General features: G+C 43.4%; 1 protein-coding gene across 6 annotated transcripts in view; it reads left to right on the top strand.

The window, feature by feature from the left end:
• TNFAIP8 (TNF alpha induced protein 8) overlaps positions 1 to 14,343 on the top strand; it is a 114,426-nt gene that overhangs the window by 66,642 nt on the left and 33,441 nt on the right. Inside the window, exon 1 of one of the 6 annotated variants that reach the window (XM_045838142.1) lies at positions 11,923 to 11,942. The exons of 4 other annotated variants lie outside the window; for them this stretch is intronic. Coding sequence is in view for 1 of the 2 variants with exons in the window: in XM_045838143.1 (XP_045694099.1) it covers positions 12,651 to 12,681 (31 nt within the window). In the remaining variant the exon portion in view is untranslated. Of the gene's footprint in view, positions 1 to 11,922; positions 11,943 to 12,480; positions 12,682 to 14,343 lie in introns of those variants that run through there. One more of the 6 variants, XM_045838143.1, reaches the window with a different exon arrangement.

The following is a 14,343-nucleotide window of genomic DNA, read 5'->3' on the forward strand; positions in this document are numbered from 1 at the left end:
CTGATTGGCAACTATAGAGGAGCAGAGACTAAGGGAGAAACTGATAAGTGTTGTGTAGATATAAACTATATAGACAGTACTGTACTTTCTGGGCTGTGTGAGGAATTTCCAAGGTAATTTAACTATATGCAATTTCACTTTATGATTTTAGAACCTAATGTTCCTTCTGTCACCTTGAAAACAAGATTCTACTATATTAAGGGTGTTGCATCCATTCTGTAGATCTATACATTGAGACAGGCTTTCTAGAGCATTTAAGAAACATATGAGATCTTGATCTCATGCATCATCTTGCCTCTTGAAATTGGGTAGAAATCGTTGACAGGCTGTAATGACAGTGAGAAAGCACGTTATTAGGCAGGGTTCAGTGAGCAAAAAGTAGGTTCATATCTGTATTACAGAATAGTGTGGTTAACAACAATAGTTTGTCCAAGAAAAAAAAAAGTATGTTTCATAGCCTTTGTTTAGTGAAAAAGAGATATTATACACAATCTATTTTAGAAATATTTTCCTGAAGGACTGTGCTTTTACAGAAGCGGCAGCACTTTCTCTGGTTATGTGGGTAACCGGTCTGATAGAAGAGGCTCAGTGTACACCCGCACTGGTGGTTCTGCTCGGACTTCAGACTCACACATGTGAGGTGGGCCTCCTCGCCTTCCCTCTTGCCACAGCTGTTCCTCCCCTGGACCTCCCTTTTTTTAAAATTAATTTCCAGCTCCTTTTTTCTCCAAATCAGCCAGGCTCAGAGCCCTTGTGCTGGCTGTGCTATCTGACCTCTTACTGCTCCCTATCCCTCTCGGAGCAAATGGCATAGTTGCCTTGAAATATAATTATTTGTGCTCTGCTAAATCAGAGACAACATAGTATAGATAAAAACAGCAATGGGATGAGGTCAAAGGACCTACATTCTAGTCTTAGTTCATATTCAATCTGATCTAAGTGACCTTGGGCCCGCCACTTAATTTCTCTGAAGATGTGGATCTTCTCCAGAAGCAAATGGAGCCAATAATACCCAAAAGTCCTTCCTGATGGGACTGGTATGAGGATCACTGGCCCCATGTGTAACAGCACCTCCAGAGCTAGAACATACCGCCTCACAGATGTAGTAAAAGCAGAGAGAAGGTCTGCAGTGTGCCTTTCGTAATACCCAGCACATCGTAGGTACTTGATAAATTACACTTATTCTCACTGGCAGTATTAAGAGAGCTTAATTCAGACACATAAATTGTTTGGTTCTCCCTGGTTGCTGGTTCAGAGTTTGGGGCTACGTCCCACTGGAGTCCTTTTGCCTTCCCCTGGTCCAGATAACAGGATTTGGGGGACAACCAAGTGTTGCCTTTTTTACATTCACAGCTTAAGTTCATCCATTAAGAAAACATATGACAAATTAATTATATATTGTACAATGATGGATCCCAAAGTGGCTTTAAAACAGCATATTTTAAATGCAGTAGTGTCTGAGGGGAAGCTTGCTCCTAAGAGGCTTGTTTAAAAGAATGTTTATCGCCTGACAGAAGTTCATGCCTTGAGTAAAGATGTGTTTGGAATTCCCATCTGGGGTTTATTAGTAGGTATGTATATTCCTATGGCCCAGTGCTGGATGTTTGTTCTTAACGTAAAGGAAACGAAGCTCCCACTCTGAGGATGGTGAGGTTGCTTCAAGTGGGCAGCTGCTGCTGGTACCTTGCCGGCCCTGGGAATTCCAAAAACGAATTCTGTTCACTTTGTCTTATTAATGGTGCCTAGGACAACGGTGGTGGGTTTGCTGTGATAAAGATAAGTGCAGTCCATTAGTTGAAGCCTGGACTCAAGTGGCTTCCACTGGGGTGTTCGAGTTTGCTCAGCACTGTGTTTATGAAGATGGTAAAGGAAGTGCGTCCATTCTGTGCATGTTGTAAAACAGAAGGGTCGCAGCTGTCAGAACTATTTTCTTCTTGGCTCCTTTTTCTGATAGAGTGTTTTGGTAAACCTGGTAGATTTATGGATGGGTGCAGATGACCAGCATCAGCTTCCCAGATGCAATGCTGTATTTCTTTTCTTGTTCTCGTTCTTTGAAGATAAAATATATTTATATATGTGGTTCCTTGTAGTGTGCTTTTTGGGTCAGGGCAGATTAAGTTTATTCTTATGTTGTCATAATTCAATATTATGAAATAATTAAATGATGAGTTATTTAGTTATGTATTGCCTTCAAAGTGTCCAGCATGTGTTCTATTCTCTAAAAACACGGGGGAAAGACCCACAAGGTATAATCTTGTGTTTTAAATAGCTTACAAATCCGCCTCAGAAGACAACTAGCATCAAACTGATCAAGTTTTAGTAGAGTAGATGTTCACCGTGGAAGTCTAAGCTCACTACAGGCCTCTGTAGGGGAGCTGAGACCTGAAAGGCTTGGCGGGGGGGGGGGGGGGCGTAGCAGGGACAGAAAGAGTAGACCAGCAGCAGCTACTCTCACAGTGCAGCTACACAAGGGGTTATGATTCTTCGTAAGGTTTGTTTCGAGCAATTTCTAGTTAATGAAAATGATTATTAAAATTTCTGAAGATTACTTACTTTTCAAATCATTCACATCCATGTGCGAAGGTGCGCACTCTTAAGTTTTTCTCCAGTAGCGTCCTTCACACTCCCTTGCATCGCTGTTGCTTTCTTCGGGAGAGACAGGTTGGTGCTCCAGCTGGCATCCTCGGTGCCTCGCCCACAGCCCGGTGATCTCTGCTGCCTACGTGGGTACAGGGACTAGGTTGGCCAGCAGTTGTGGTAGGTATGGATTACATTTCTAGCCTTGGCGGGCACTGGAATTTTCAACCCATGGTCTCACTTAAAGGAATGTGTGTAGGTGTCTGTCTGGACCTTTAGGGATAAGGATACTCCTAGACAGGGTGAGCCTGAAGAACCATCCAAGCAGACCAGTCCTAAAGGTAGCTGGAAATATGCAGACTGGAGCAAAGGTTCCCAAACGTTCTTTGCTCCTGTCTGTTATTTTTTTTCAAGTCATTTCAAGGACAAAAGAAATACCTGACAGTTTCATTTATTAAATGCTTAGGTCCAAATAACTTCATAACTAATTATCTACTCATACCTTTGTGACCACGTGAAAAAAAGAATACAAACAAATTTAAAGAGAAAAGATAATGTTTGCACTTCATTCTTCTCCACAGTTGCTCACTGATGGAATGGCTGCATCTGTTGGGCCTTGCATGCATCAGTCAGGCTCCAGTCAGGGGACCAACCACATGATGATTTGGACAGGGATGTTTAAAATAAAGGAACACTAACTAGCAAAACAGTATAGTGGTTCCTCAAACAATCAAAAATAAAATCACCGTATGATCTAGTAATTCCACTCCTGGGAATATATCCAAAAAGAATTGAAAGCAAAGATTCATACAGGCTTTCGTGCACCGTGTTCATGGCAGCATGACTCACCAGAGCCAAAAGTAGAAGCAATCCAGGTGTCCACCGACGGAGTAGTGGACAAACCAAATGTGGGCCATGCAGGAGATGGAATATCATTCAGGAACATCAGCCTTAAATATTTCGGGAAAAAATCCTGACATGTGCTACAACATAGATGAACCTTGGGGGCATTGTGTTACGTGAGATAAGTCAGTCACAAAAAAAGCATACTCTGTAATTCCAGTTACATGAGGTACGTATGGCAGCCAAATTAAGAGACAGAAAGTAGATTGGTGGTTGCCAGGGACTGGGGGGAGGAGAGAACTGGGAGTTGGTGTTGAATGGGTCCAGAGTTTCAGTTTTGCAAAATCAAAAGCATTGTGAAAATGGGTGGTGGTAAGAATTGCACAACCATGTAAATGCATATCATACTACTAAACCATACCCTTAAAAATGATTAAGATGGTAAATTTTTGCACTATGGATTCTACTACAATTAAAAATTATAATAAAGAAAGCAAACTATTTTTTAAAAAGGAGATATTAACTTTGATGAAGACTGATCTTTAGAAGTAAAGAGCATTCTAAAGAATAGAGGAATAGCAAATAGAAGGAGCAGTCACTTTCCCTGGGTTTGAGATAGAGCACCAAGCACGAGCTCCCCTCTCTTCCATGCAGACCTTGCCAGAGTGGGGATGGCTGGCTCCTTGAATGGCAGAGAAGTCACTGTGGTGTTGTGCTGGTAGATCTTGCTGGAAATCTACCCTCCAGGATGCTGTGGAAATCTCTTTCTGGGGAGGTTTCTCAGTGGAGGCCCTGTGCTAAAAAACGCCTATGGGGGTGTCAGCAGAAGTTGCTGGGGGCTGGGCAGTGCTGACCACCAGGCACAGCAGGAAGCAGTTGCTGAGGAAGGTGCCAGGTACTGCAGGTGGCACGTGTGCATGTAGAAGTTTGCAGCAAGACCACTCCAGAACCAGGAAGGAAAAGTTCTTCCTGTAACATCTCCACACTTCGTTTTGCTGACAAAGCTTAGAGTTGAATCTTCTGGTAAAAGAAAAAAATATATTTAAAGTCCCGTTTTGATTTTCTCATAGCAGATAATGAAGGCTGAATTTGGAGGTGTGAGGCAATAAATTGATTATTGATCACCTCACAACTTCTCAAACCTTGAAATTAGGGATTCCACCACCTTAATTTGCTGTTCTGCATTACTTTTCCCAAAATATTTGCAACCACTGACAACCTAGATTTGCAAAGAAATTATGTCATCCAAAGAAATGTAGTGCTATCTAATATTATACCATACGTGAGCTTGAATTAGTAGTTCATGTAGTGTCTGAGAGATGTTGAATAAGCCCTATGTTTCCCTCAAAATTACAATACACTGCAACACCCCTGTGAGTTTGTAGTAGTGTCCTGAGGCACCACGGGAAAAAGTTTGGGGATCTTATGTCTAAAATTGTGCATCCCTTTCAGCATTTCTGACCACACCACTCTAAGATATGAGAATCTAAGATGCTGATTTAGTTAAGAGTACAGAAGAGTGAGGTGTAAAGTGAAAATTGTGTGGGATCAATATTATTTTTGAAGACCTCTTAGGAATTACCAGACTGGAGAATAACATACCACCTTCCAGTAAATACAAGACTTACTGTATCAATGTTTCCGTTAGCATTAGAACAGGTTGCTGTTTCTTTGGGACAGGATGAAATCGTCGGCTTGTCTTGAGACGCACTGTGATCTGAAAAATAAAACAGTCTTAAATGCAGCACTCACCCACCGTGCTCTAGCTGCCTATAATGTGAGCGGCAGCACAAGACGCGCGAGTCAGGGAGGGCCCGGCACATCCCCAGCTCCGTCTCCTGCTTCCTCCGCGGCATGAAATCCTCAGTGGGAACGGTGGCAGACACACCACTTAGATGGTCGCTCTTCTCTCTCTTCCTGTTTTAGGCTGATTGTACGTGGTTGAATTTGCGAAAGTTAAATGTCTTATGATGGGACTTTGCTATTGAAATAGATTTTAGATTAAGAAATTGGTGGTTTTTAGCCATCTTCTGTTTTTACTAGGAAATCAGTGGGCTTAATAAGACCTTTTTTTAGGGAAGTGAGCGGGCACACTATTCATATTAGCAATTTCCCAGAAAATACATTCATTTTGGTGATGTCTACAACTTTGAGAGTCTTAGCTATTACTGATTTCTATTGCTCTTCTTTCAGGAGAAACTGGATAACTTAAGTTTTATAACCTGACCCCTAATGGAAAAAAAATGCCTTTTTTTATGGCCCATGCCTTTCTGGGCTACCTGCAAAACAGTCCATCCCCGAATCCCGCTTGGATAAGTTCTGCTTTGGTTCACAGATTCACCACCTGCTGAGTTTGTCTGTTGAGTTTCAGCCTTGGCTGCTTTCACCTGGCAGGGCTCGCCATCCTGTCTCCTCGCCTCCCAGTCTTCTTGCCTCTTAAACAGTGACTAGTTGGCACAAAGGTTAACTTTACAGAGATCCGACCCAAGTCAGAAACTCAGTGTAAAAATCAAATTAGGACAACTTGGAGTACATTAGGCTTTCAAACAGATCTCAGACCAGGAATCTATGGTCCAAACTCCACATATGGAGCACCACTTTGTTTCTTTGAACAGAATTTTAAATTCTGTTCAGAAACCTGAGTAACACTCTTAACAATTGCTCAGATGCAATCCAGTAGGGCCCATTATCCGGCCTGTGTGTTGGCATCATTTTCTACCCCTTTGAGTTTGCACATGGGAGAGAAAAGTGACTGTCCCTGCTGCCACCTCCACCAGAACTGTTTGCTTCTGGGTTCTTCACAGTAATCAGTAACAGATGTGTGGCTGGCACTGCGAAGTTGTATAGGTGTCTCACACTGCATTCCACTGCAGTCTGCTAGCCAATAGCATAGGGTCTTTACTAGGCCATTGAAAAAGAAAATTTTGTTTAAAACGTATGTTTATTTTATCCCCAAATTATTTCAGTGCTGTAAGGAGTAAAGGCAATGCTTAGTTAGTTTGGCAATCACTGCCCTCAAACTTGAATTTCAGTTCATTAGGAGGAGGAATTTTCTAATGACGAGATTGGAGATGGGCCTGTCTCTTAAAGGAGTGAGTCTTTGTGCATAGAGGTAGTCAAGGAGATTTGGATGAAGACTGAGTGCCTGTGATATGCCTAGGAGATCTCCTCACCAGTCAGTTTAGAGGATTAGAATAAATGACCTCTAAGGTTACTTCTAAGCCTGAGTTTCTGCAGCTATGTTGGTTGATCACTTTTTCCTCCTGCTGCTTTTCTGAAGGAAAGCCAGGGATTTGTAGGTCAGATGTGATACCGCCTGGGCCCGGTCTCTGCCCATGAATACCTTCTGCAGCCCTTCTCACGCTATGCCCATGTCGACCTCATTAACCTGAACACAGTAAAGAAGTTCAGTCCTTTCATTTTTCCTTTTTGTCATTGGACCATGCCATAAAATTGCCGCACCTATCTCAAATAGTATCTGTAAGGCCAGCCCCAAATAGATGCTCCACAGCCTAAAGCAATCTGGCCTTACTCACGAAAAGTATTTGGAAAAGTGACGAAGGGGGACTTGATAATTTTCAGTGTGTAATCACATTCTCTACTCATTTCATTATAGTTACTGCCCTGTTAAATAAGTGGCATTACCCCCATTTTACAGATGTGCAAACAGAGCTCAGAGAGGTTAAATGATTTTCCTGCTTTTAGAAGAAAAATGAGAGAAGAATGGATAGGAAAAACAAAAGAGAACATCCTTGGGCAAATGAGGCAGTCCTTACCGGGCTTGTGGAGGCCCAGGTCTCCCTAATTAAGGGGTGTTCTTCTGACAGCTTCACATCAGACGGGTTAATTAGGGTCCCGACCCAACTCTTAATTAAAAAAAAAGATTTATAGTTTCCTGTACCTGAATAAATGGAAGCTGTTGGATTTATAGCTTATTGAAAGCATTGAATATCAGTAAATAGAATAACTAACCTGCGGCTGTGAACAGAGCATTCAAACACAGTGATCGTAGCAGTCTGGGCCAGAACCACGGCAGCTCCAGCTCTTTGGAGACCGCCCAATGTGGCACGCTTTGCGTTATTCTTGTGCAAAATAAAGGACTTGAATTTTACATGAGTGGTTTAATAGAGTGAGAAAGTCTGGATAGAGGAGACAGGAGGCCGAGACTGACTGCATTTACTGTAATCTAAAGAACATTATTACTTAGTTATGTGACCTTGAGCAAATCATAGCCTCCCTTTCTTTAATTACATGTCTGTAAAATGGGTATGGTGACCCAAGGGAGCTAATTGGGAAGTCTGAATGAAGCCTATATGAATGGAAGGCATTATTGTTAAGTATTATAAAAGAAAGACCACATGTCCCAAATTATTCAGATAATATTTTCAGACCTGATTTTGAGTGTGTGAGAGTGTGTTTGTGTGTGTGTGTGTGTGTGTGTTTAATCATCTATTAAAAACTTTTTAGCCAGGAAGATTTCTTAGGAGAGACATAAAAGCAGACACTGAAAGCCCAGGAAACAACTGCATCCCAGGTATATTGTGGTCCCCATGTGTGTGCTCACCTTGAATATCACTTCTTCCTGTCCCTCAGAATTCTGCACTCACACTCAGAGCATTAGTGAGCATGGAGGATTTGCTGAAGATGTCACTGAGGAGAGGGTTTACCTACAACGAACTTCGAACTACCGGGCAGGGCCCTGGAGGCAGCTTTCTCCCTCTCCCATCTCCACATTCAGTGTTCTTCCGTGACTCACAGCAGTTCTGCCCCATATTCCGCCAGCCCCAGACTCCCCAACCTTAACCCAGCACCCAGCAATTCGTAGTCATAAGATCTCTTGAGGCACAGGGCATGGCTCCTGAGAAGGCGCATAAGTAACCTCTGCTGCCATTTGAGTGTCCCCTTCTCTAATTCTGGTAAGTAAATCTTAAGGCAAGGAGAGGGAGATCACCTGAGCCAGGCAGGGGCTGTGGGGAGACACCCCCTCAGTCCCGCCTCTGTTTTGGAAGCTTAAGTGCAACAGAGTGTCTGAGGAGGATGAGAAAGATGCACAGCCTGCCACCCCAACCAGGTGAGACCAAGAACACAGATCTTTTCCACAGTGAGGGGAGAGAGACTGAAAGCAAACTTTATATATAGATTATGGAAGTCTTAAGCCTTTCAAAGGTATAGATATAAACTGTCATTTTTTTGCAGATGACATTGTACTATATATTGAGAACCCTAAAGATTCCACCAAGAAACTACTAGAACTGAGAAATCAATAAAGTAACAGTATACAAAATTAATATACAGAAATCAGTTGCATTTTTCTATGCCAATAATGAACTATCAGAAAGGCAAATTAAGAAAATAATTCCATTTCCAATTGCTTCAAAAAGAATAAAATACCTAGGAATAAATCTAAGCAAGGATGTAAAAGAAGACCTGCACTCAGAAAGTTATCAAACATATAGACATAATGTAAGAAAAGTTGAGGAAAGCCTCAAAGTCAAATAGAAGAAAGCTACTTTTCATACCAAGTATAAACAATGCTAATGTACACAGTCAGTCTCTTACCAGCAAGGTAGTAATAAACTGTGGATGAAATGGCTGTTTTTGTGACCTGGGGTTCTTAATGACCTAGAAGCGGTAGGTATGTATTATAACTTACAGAGATGCTCAGATTTTTCACTGCAGGGAATGTATACCATTCCTGAATGTGAGCAGAGGATGTAATTCCTCCTGAATAAACTGCTCCTTCTCTTCCCAGCCCTGCTGGTCTTCTCATTTGTGTGAGTCTGGAAACTTGCTGAACTCCCCCGTTCTCAACAGACATCTGGGCCTCTGTAAGTAAAAGGCCCAAAAGCCCCGATATTTTTTAACAGATTTTTTTAGGTACAATTTAAGAGGAGATTTTTCTGTTGCTCTGTGATAAAGTTCAGGTTAGATGTGTTAGCAATAAACCTTCCTTACAACCAAGGTGACAGGGAAGGTTGAGTTTTTTGTCTGTAGTCAAAATTACCAAAATTATGCCAGTAAGCTCCACATAAGCCGGCCTCTTTTTTCCTGTGACACATGTAAATATTTGGTAATGACTGACTGAAAAAAAAATTAGAATCTTAGCCAGCATTTTAACTCCCCCATCTTGACACAGAAGGTGGGAAATTCATTATTAGACTCCAGTAGGAGTTCAACATAGTATTTAAAAGAAGTATGGTATAAAATGAGAAATGTTGCTAACTTAGTTGCTATTTTGTATCAGGTTGTCTATAATAGGTTGTTGGTATGATTTCCAAGCATATTCCAAGTCACACTAAGTGATGTTGGAGTGTTTCTTAAACATACAAGAGTGAACAGGCTCCACCTGCAGGAGATAAATCATTATGATGTACTATAGCATCATTCACTAGGGTTAAAAGGTAACTAATCCCCTTTTGAATAAATGCAGTGCAAAATCAAGAGGAAGTGACTAACATAGTACATATCTGGAAGCCCCAGAGAACCAGCTGCCCTTTGTCACCATTTTGCAGGGTGGGCATGGGGCAATGTCGTGCCCAGGGCAGATGGAGAGCTTTGAGGTTATGCAGGTGACTGAGGAGCATCCTTATCCACATATGATTTTAAAAAATAAGCTGAGCAGTCCTTGCACTTTGGCTAGATCAGGACATTAAATTTCTCTGCAGCTTTCTGAGGATCATGGTGAATGTTCAAAGATGACCCAAGCTGCTGAGATGACTCTAAATTGAATTTCAAGGCTGGCATAGCAGTGTTCGAACTGTTCGTTCAGCAGTTGTTCTCCTTGGCTAACCTGAGCAGGGCTGAAGGCCTTTTCGTGAACCCTGTGGAAAAACAAGTAGGACATTAAGGACATGTATTTTGATACACCTTATGTGGGTTTTACATAATTGGACTTGCGGAAGGACATTTAATAAGTAATTCTTTGGGGGACACTTGCTGAAAGAAGAGGGTAAAAGTGAGCTCTGCCTGTGGCAGATGGGGCCTGGAATTCGGGTTGTCTGATTTTGTATAATCATCACCTAGAAAAGGTGTTGCGTCTTTCTCCAGTTACAGATGCATGGGAGCTATCTTATCCATGCAGTGCGCAGCCCTGGTGAGATCCTGCCAGGCTTCTGGTGGACAGCTGGGCTGCTGTGAGGGAGGGCGAGGACAGATGGTGGTGGGGGGCTCCCAGAATGTCCTTTCCTTGAACAGGACAGGAAAGGTCACTTCTGACTGGTGAGGGAGCATTTCTCTGGATTCAGAATGATCCTCCTGTCTCCTCCATACCCCTGAGGTTACTGAGTAGAGGTACATGTCTTAGCAGGTCCTACCCCCGGACGTGCCGCCGAGGGAACACACAGTGCACCGTAGCTTCCAGAGGGGTGCAGCCTGTTACCCTTCTGGTGGTGAGGTCAGTTTCCGGGAGGCTCTACAACACTGATATCTTCCAGATGTTTCTCCCCTCCTCTCCTCTCCGACTAGCTATGTCTTCCTCTCATCATCGTTCCCTTTCGGCGCGACATTGAGATCAAGTTCTGCTTGGGGTCTTAGGCATGTTAGAGTCATTCAGCAGTTGGAAGGGATTTAATATCTAGGCCTTATAGTAATATTTATAATAGCCTTCACTGCTTGTGAATAGCGGAAACACCTTTTTTTTTCTGTTCAAACCCATTATTGAAATAAAGCCTGAGTATATATTACAAAAATTTACTGTTAATGGTGTGACAGTTTGTAATGATGGGCATTGTACTTCATGGTTTTCAAATCACTTTTTGTTTATATTACCTTGTTTAATACCAAACATAAATCTGTGAAGTAAATAATACTATTTTTATCCTCATCTTCCAATTGAGAAGAGGGAAGCTCAGAGAGTTTATGTAATTTGCTTAAGGTCATACAAATAATAAATGGCAGAACTAAATTTTAATTCAGACTCTTTAAATCCCTATCTTCCATATGCCCTTTTTATTAAGTTTATCATGCTGCCTTTCCTCTCGGGCTCCCTCCCCAGATATAAAAATGGGAAATGAGGACAAAGAAAGCAGCTGGAAAATAAATTTGTTAAAAGAATATAACATTTCTCACAGTTTCCTAATCAGTCGTTTGAGTGTATTACTTGAGGACTTTGTGCCTCAGATTGGCAATAAAACTAGTGCTCCTGGAAACCTCTCCACGAGACAGGTATTTCATGGCAGCTCTTGTCCCCACTTCTCTGAAGTACAAGCTAAGGCTTGACAAAGCTAAAATGCCTTCCTCTCAGCCAACTGTAGGAGGCTGCGGCGGCCAGGGGGCAGAACTGAGATTCGTTCTCAAGGCTCTCCATCCTCCTTGCTCTATCAGCATTTTGCATACCCCACCCTGACTTTGGCATTTTGAAGGAATTTATCCAGGGTTGCTGCCAGGAGCTGGGGAGGGAATGGCACTCTCCCTCTGAGGATGGCCCTTTGGAGTAACTGCAGGGCAGTTAGTGCATCCAGTAGAGTGCTCGCCCGAGTTACACAGAATGAGTAAGCCGCCTTGTCTGCTTTTCTCATGCAAAGGTAAGGGGTGGAGGCTCTCCCCACTTTCTTCAAAAGGCCCTCCTCTTAGGCTTGTGAAGCAGGTCGTTCCAGTCACATGGACCAATATCCACGTTACTTTTCCTGAAAAAAAAAATGTATAAAACCGAGCAGGTTTAAGTCCGTAATTTTTGGCGTATAAGACCCCCAACACAAGGAAAGTTAAGTGGGCGTCAAAATGTAACCCAAAGATTCAGAAGTATTTCTTTTACAGCCAGTGCATTTACTATTTCTGCAGCACATGCTGAAATGAGCCCTTTTCCCTTTATGGCACATGTATTTCACTGGCCTAGCCTGTCTCGGTTTCATTTGCCTGCGGCACCCCTCTGCCGTCCTCTCCCAGAGTCAGGCTGTGGTCTGGACCTCCTCCCCACCTGCGTGTGCCCCTGGCCCGTCCCACCCGCCCCACCAACTCTGCCAGGTTGCCTCCACCCTGGGACGCGCTGCTGCGCTAGCCCGGGGGCGGACTCCTGCCGCCCAGCTGAGACGCGATTCGTCACTCTTGCAGAACTTTCCCCCTTAAAATCCTGCACAGAACCAGCCCTCCCTCCCCGGGGAGGTTTTGATTTTAGTGGCTTTCCTTCCTTTTATTTTCCATCGTGTTTGGGTTTTGGCCGTGGATAGAACTTGTGGCGGGTCCAAGTGCAATTTCAGAGGTAATCGCCCCAGAAGGCGGGTGACCCTGACACCATGCACTCCGAAGCAGAAGAATCCAAGGAAGGTATGATTTTGATTTCTCTGGGACCGGCCAAGTTTTGCGGAGGAATGTGGAGGAAGGGCGTAGTAGGGGAGCAGATGAAAGTATCACAGTGAGCGGCGGGTATTTTGTTCGCTTTCCCTGATGCCTCGTGGCTCTATTGGACCTGCATCTGCCGAATCCTGTGCGCGGGTGGGAGGAAGAGTCAGACCTAGCTCAGCCAGCCCGCTACAGTCTGCTTTTCAGATTTCTCTGGAAACTGAAGGGCCCCAGTAGTGCCCCCGAGATTGCAAAATAAATGTGCTTGGAAAAGCACCGCCTGCTTCGGGACAGCCCACAGCCGGGTCCCCTGGTAGAGTCGGGGGTCTCTTGAAAAGGGCTTCAGAAGTTGGAAACACTGTGCGTTCCAGGCCAAAAGGGGAAGCTGAGGGAGGGGGAGAAGTGAAAGCTATTTGGGGAATATTTTTTTTTCCTTGCTGGCTTTTCAGCAGCGAATTCATTTTGTTGGGGGCTGAAGAGATATGACTGGAGCCTTGTGCAGCTTGAAACTGAGGAGAGTTTGTTTCTAACTTTGTCTGTTTCTAACTTTGCCAAAGCAAAGGGTTTCATTTACTCCTAACAGAGAACGGGTGACAAGGCTGGAAAAGCTCCAACCAAAACACAATTATACGCTGGTGTTAGTACGTGGAGTTTATTTGTGTGTGAGTGTTTGTATGCTTTGTTTCCTGAAGCTTTGTGTATACAAAAGTACTCTTGTACGTGGGGGTGGCAGTAGGGATAGTTGGGCAAAATCAGAGAGTAAGGGCTTACCGTGTTCAAGATTGTGAAATTTCTTTTCTTTTCAAGTAGCCTCTTGGCCAACTGGTAAATTTCAAGTCCATCACAGCAGCTCAGGGAGCCTGAGAAGCAGAAAGGAGCCCCCTCATTTCTTCTCCCTTTGGTGGCTGTCAGTGAGGGAGAGCCCTTGGAAGTTGCCCTCTCCTGTCTTTTACTGATTCCCCTCCCAAAGCAAAGCTCTGTGTTTCCTAATGTCATCTCTGTGGGCTGACGTTTACCTTATTATGCCATGTGGGGGAAGCAGTGAAAAAAAAGAGGCTTGTTTAATAGAAATATGGGGCTGCTGTGGATAAAAATGACAGCCAGGAGCATTGTTTCTGAGCTTGATGTGGAACTTGGGGGATTAACATTTCCTTGCCTTGGCCTCCATCCTGGTGATGGATACTTTTCTGTCTTTTTAGCAGCAGTTTATAGTAAGTCAAGAGTAGTCGAAGAAGGGCAAAGAGGACATGGGCTGAAAGAATCCAGTGGTGAACTTCTTTCATTTATATTTTTTGCTTTATCGAATTTATTGCAGTATAGGTTTCAAATGTACAACTCAAGAAAACATCTGCACACTGTGTTGTGCGCCCATCACCCCGAGGACTCTTTCCGTCCCCCCAATGGTGAACTTCATCAATGACAAGTAGCATTTAAATTGATATTTTCCCCCAAGCATGTTTTTTCTTTCTTTGAAGTAAAAAGGGAGGGGGGGGAGTGGAAAAACAGCATCCAAAAGTATATTCTACATTTCTCTAGCAGCATCCACATTCTTTCCTACTGCCCAGCTCTCTGGCTGTGACCCTGAAAGGAGTGTCAAGGGGTCCCTTAATGAGCCCCTCCTACTTGTTCCTCATCTTCCCTCCACTT

Source organism: Phyllostomus hastatus, unplaced genomic scaffold, assembly GCF_019186645.2.
Source record: "Phyllostomus hastatus isolate PE091 unplaced genomic scaffold, TTU_PhHast_1.1 phas_contig_254, whole genome shotgun sequence".
NCBI lineage: Eukaryota > Metazoa > Chordata > Mammalia > Chiroptera > Phyllostomidae > Phyllostomus > Phyllostomus hastatus.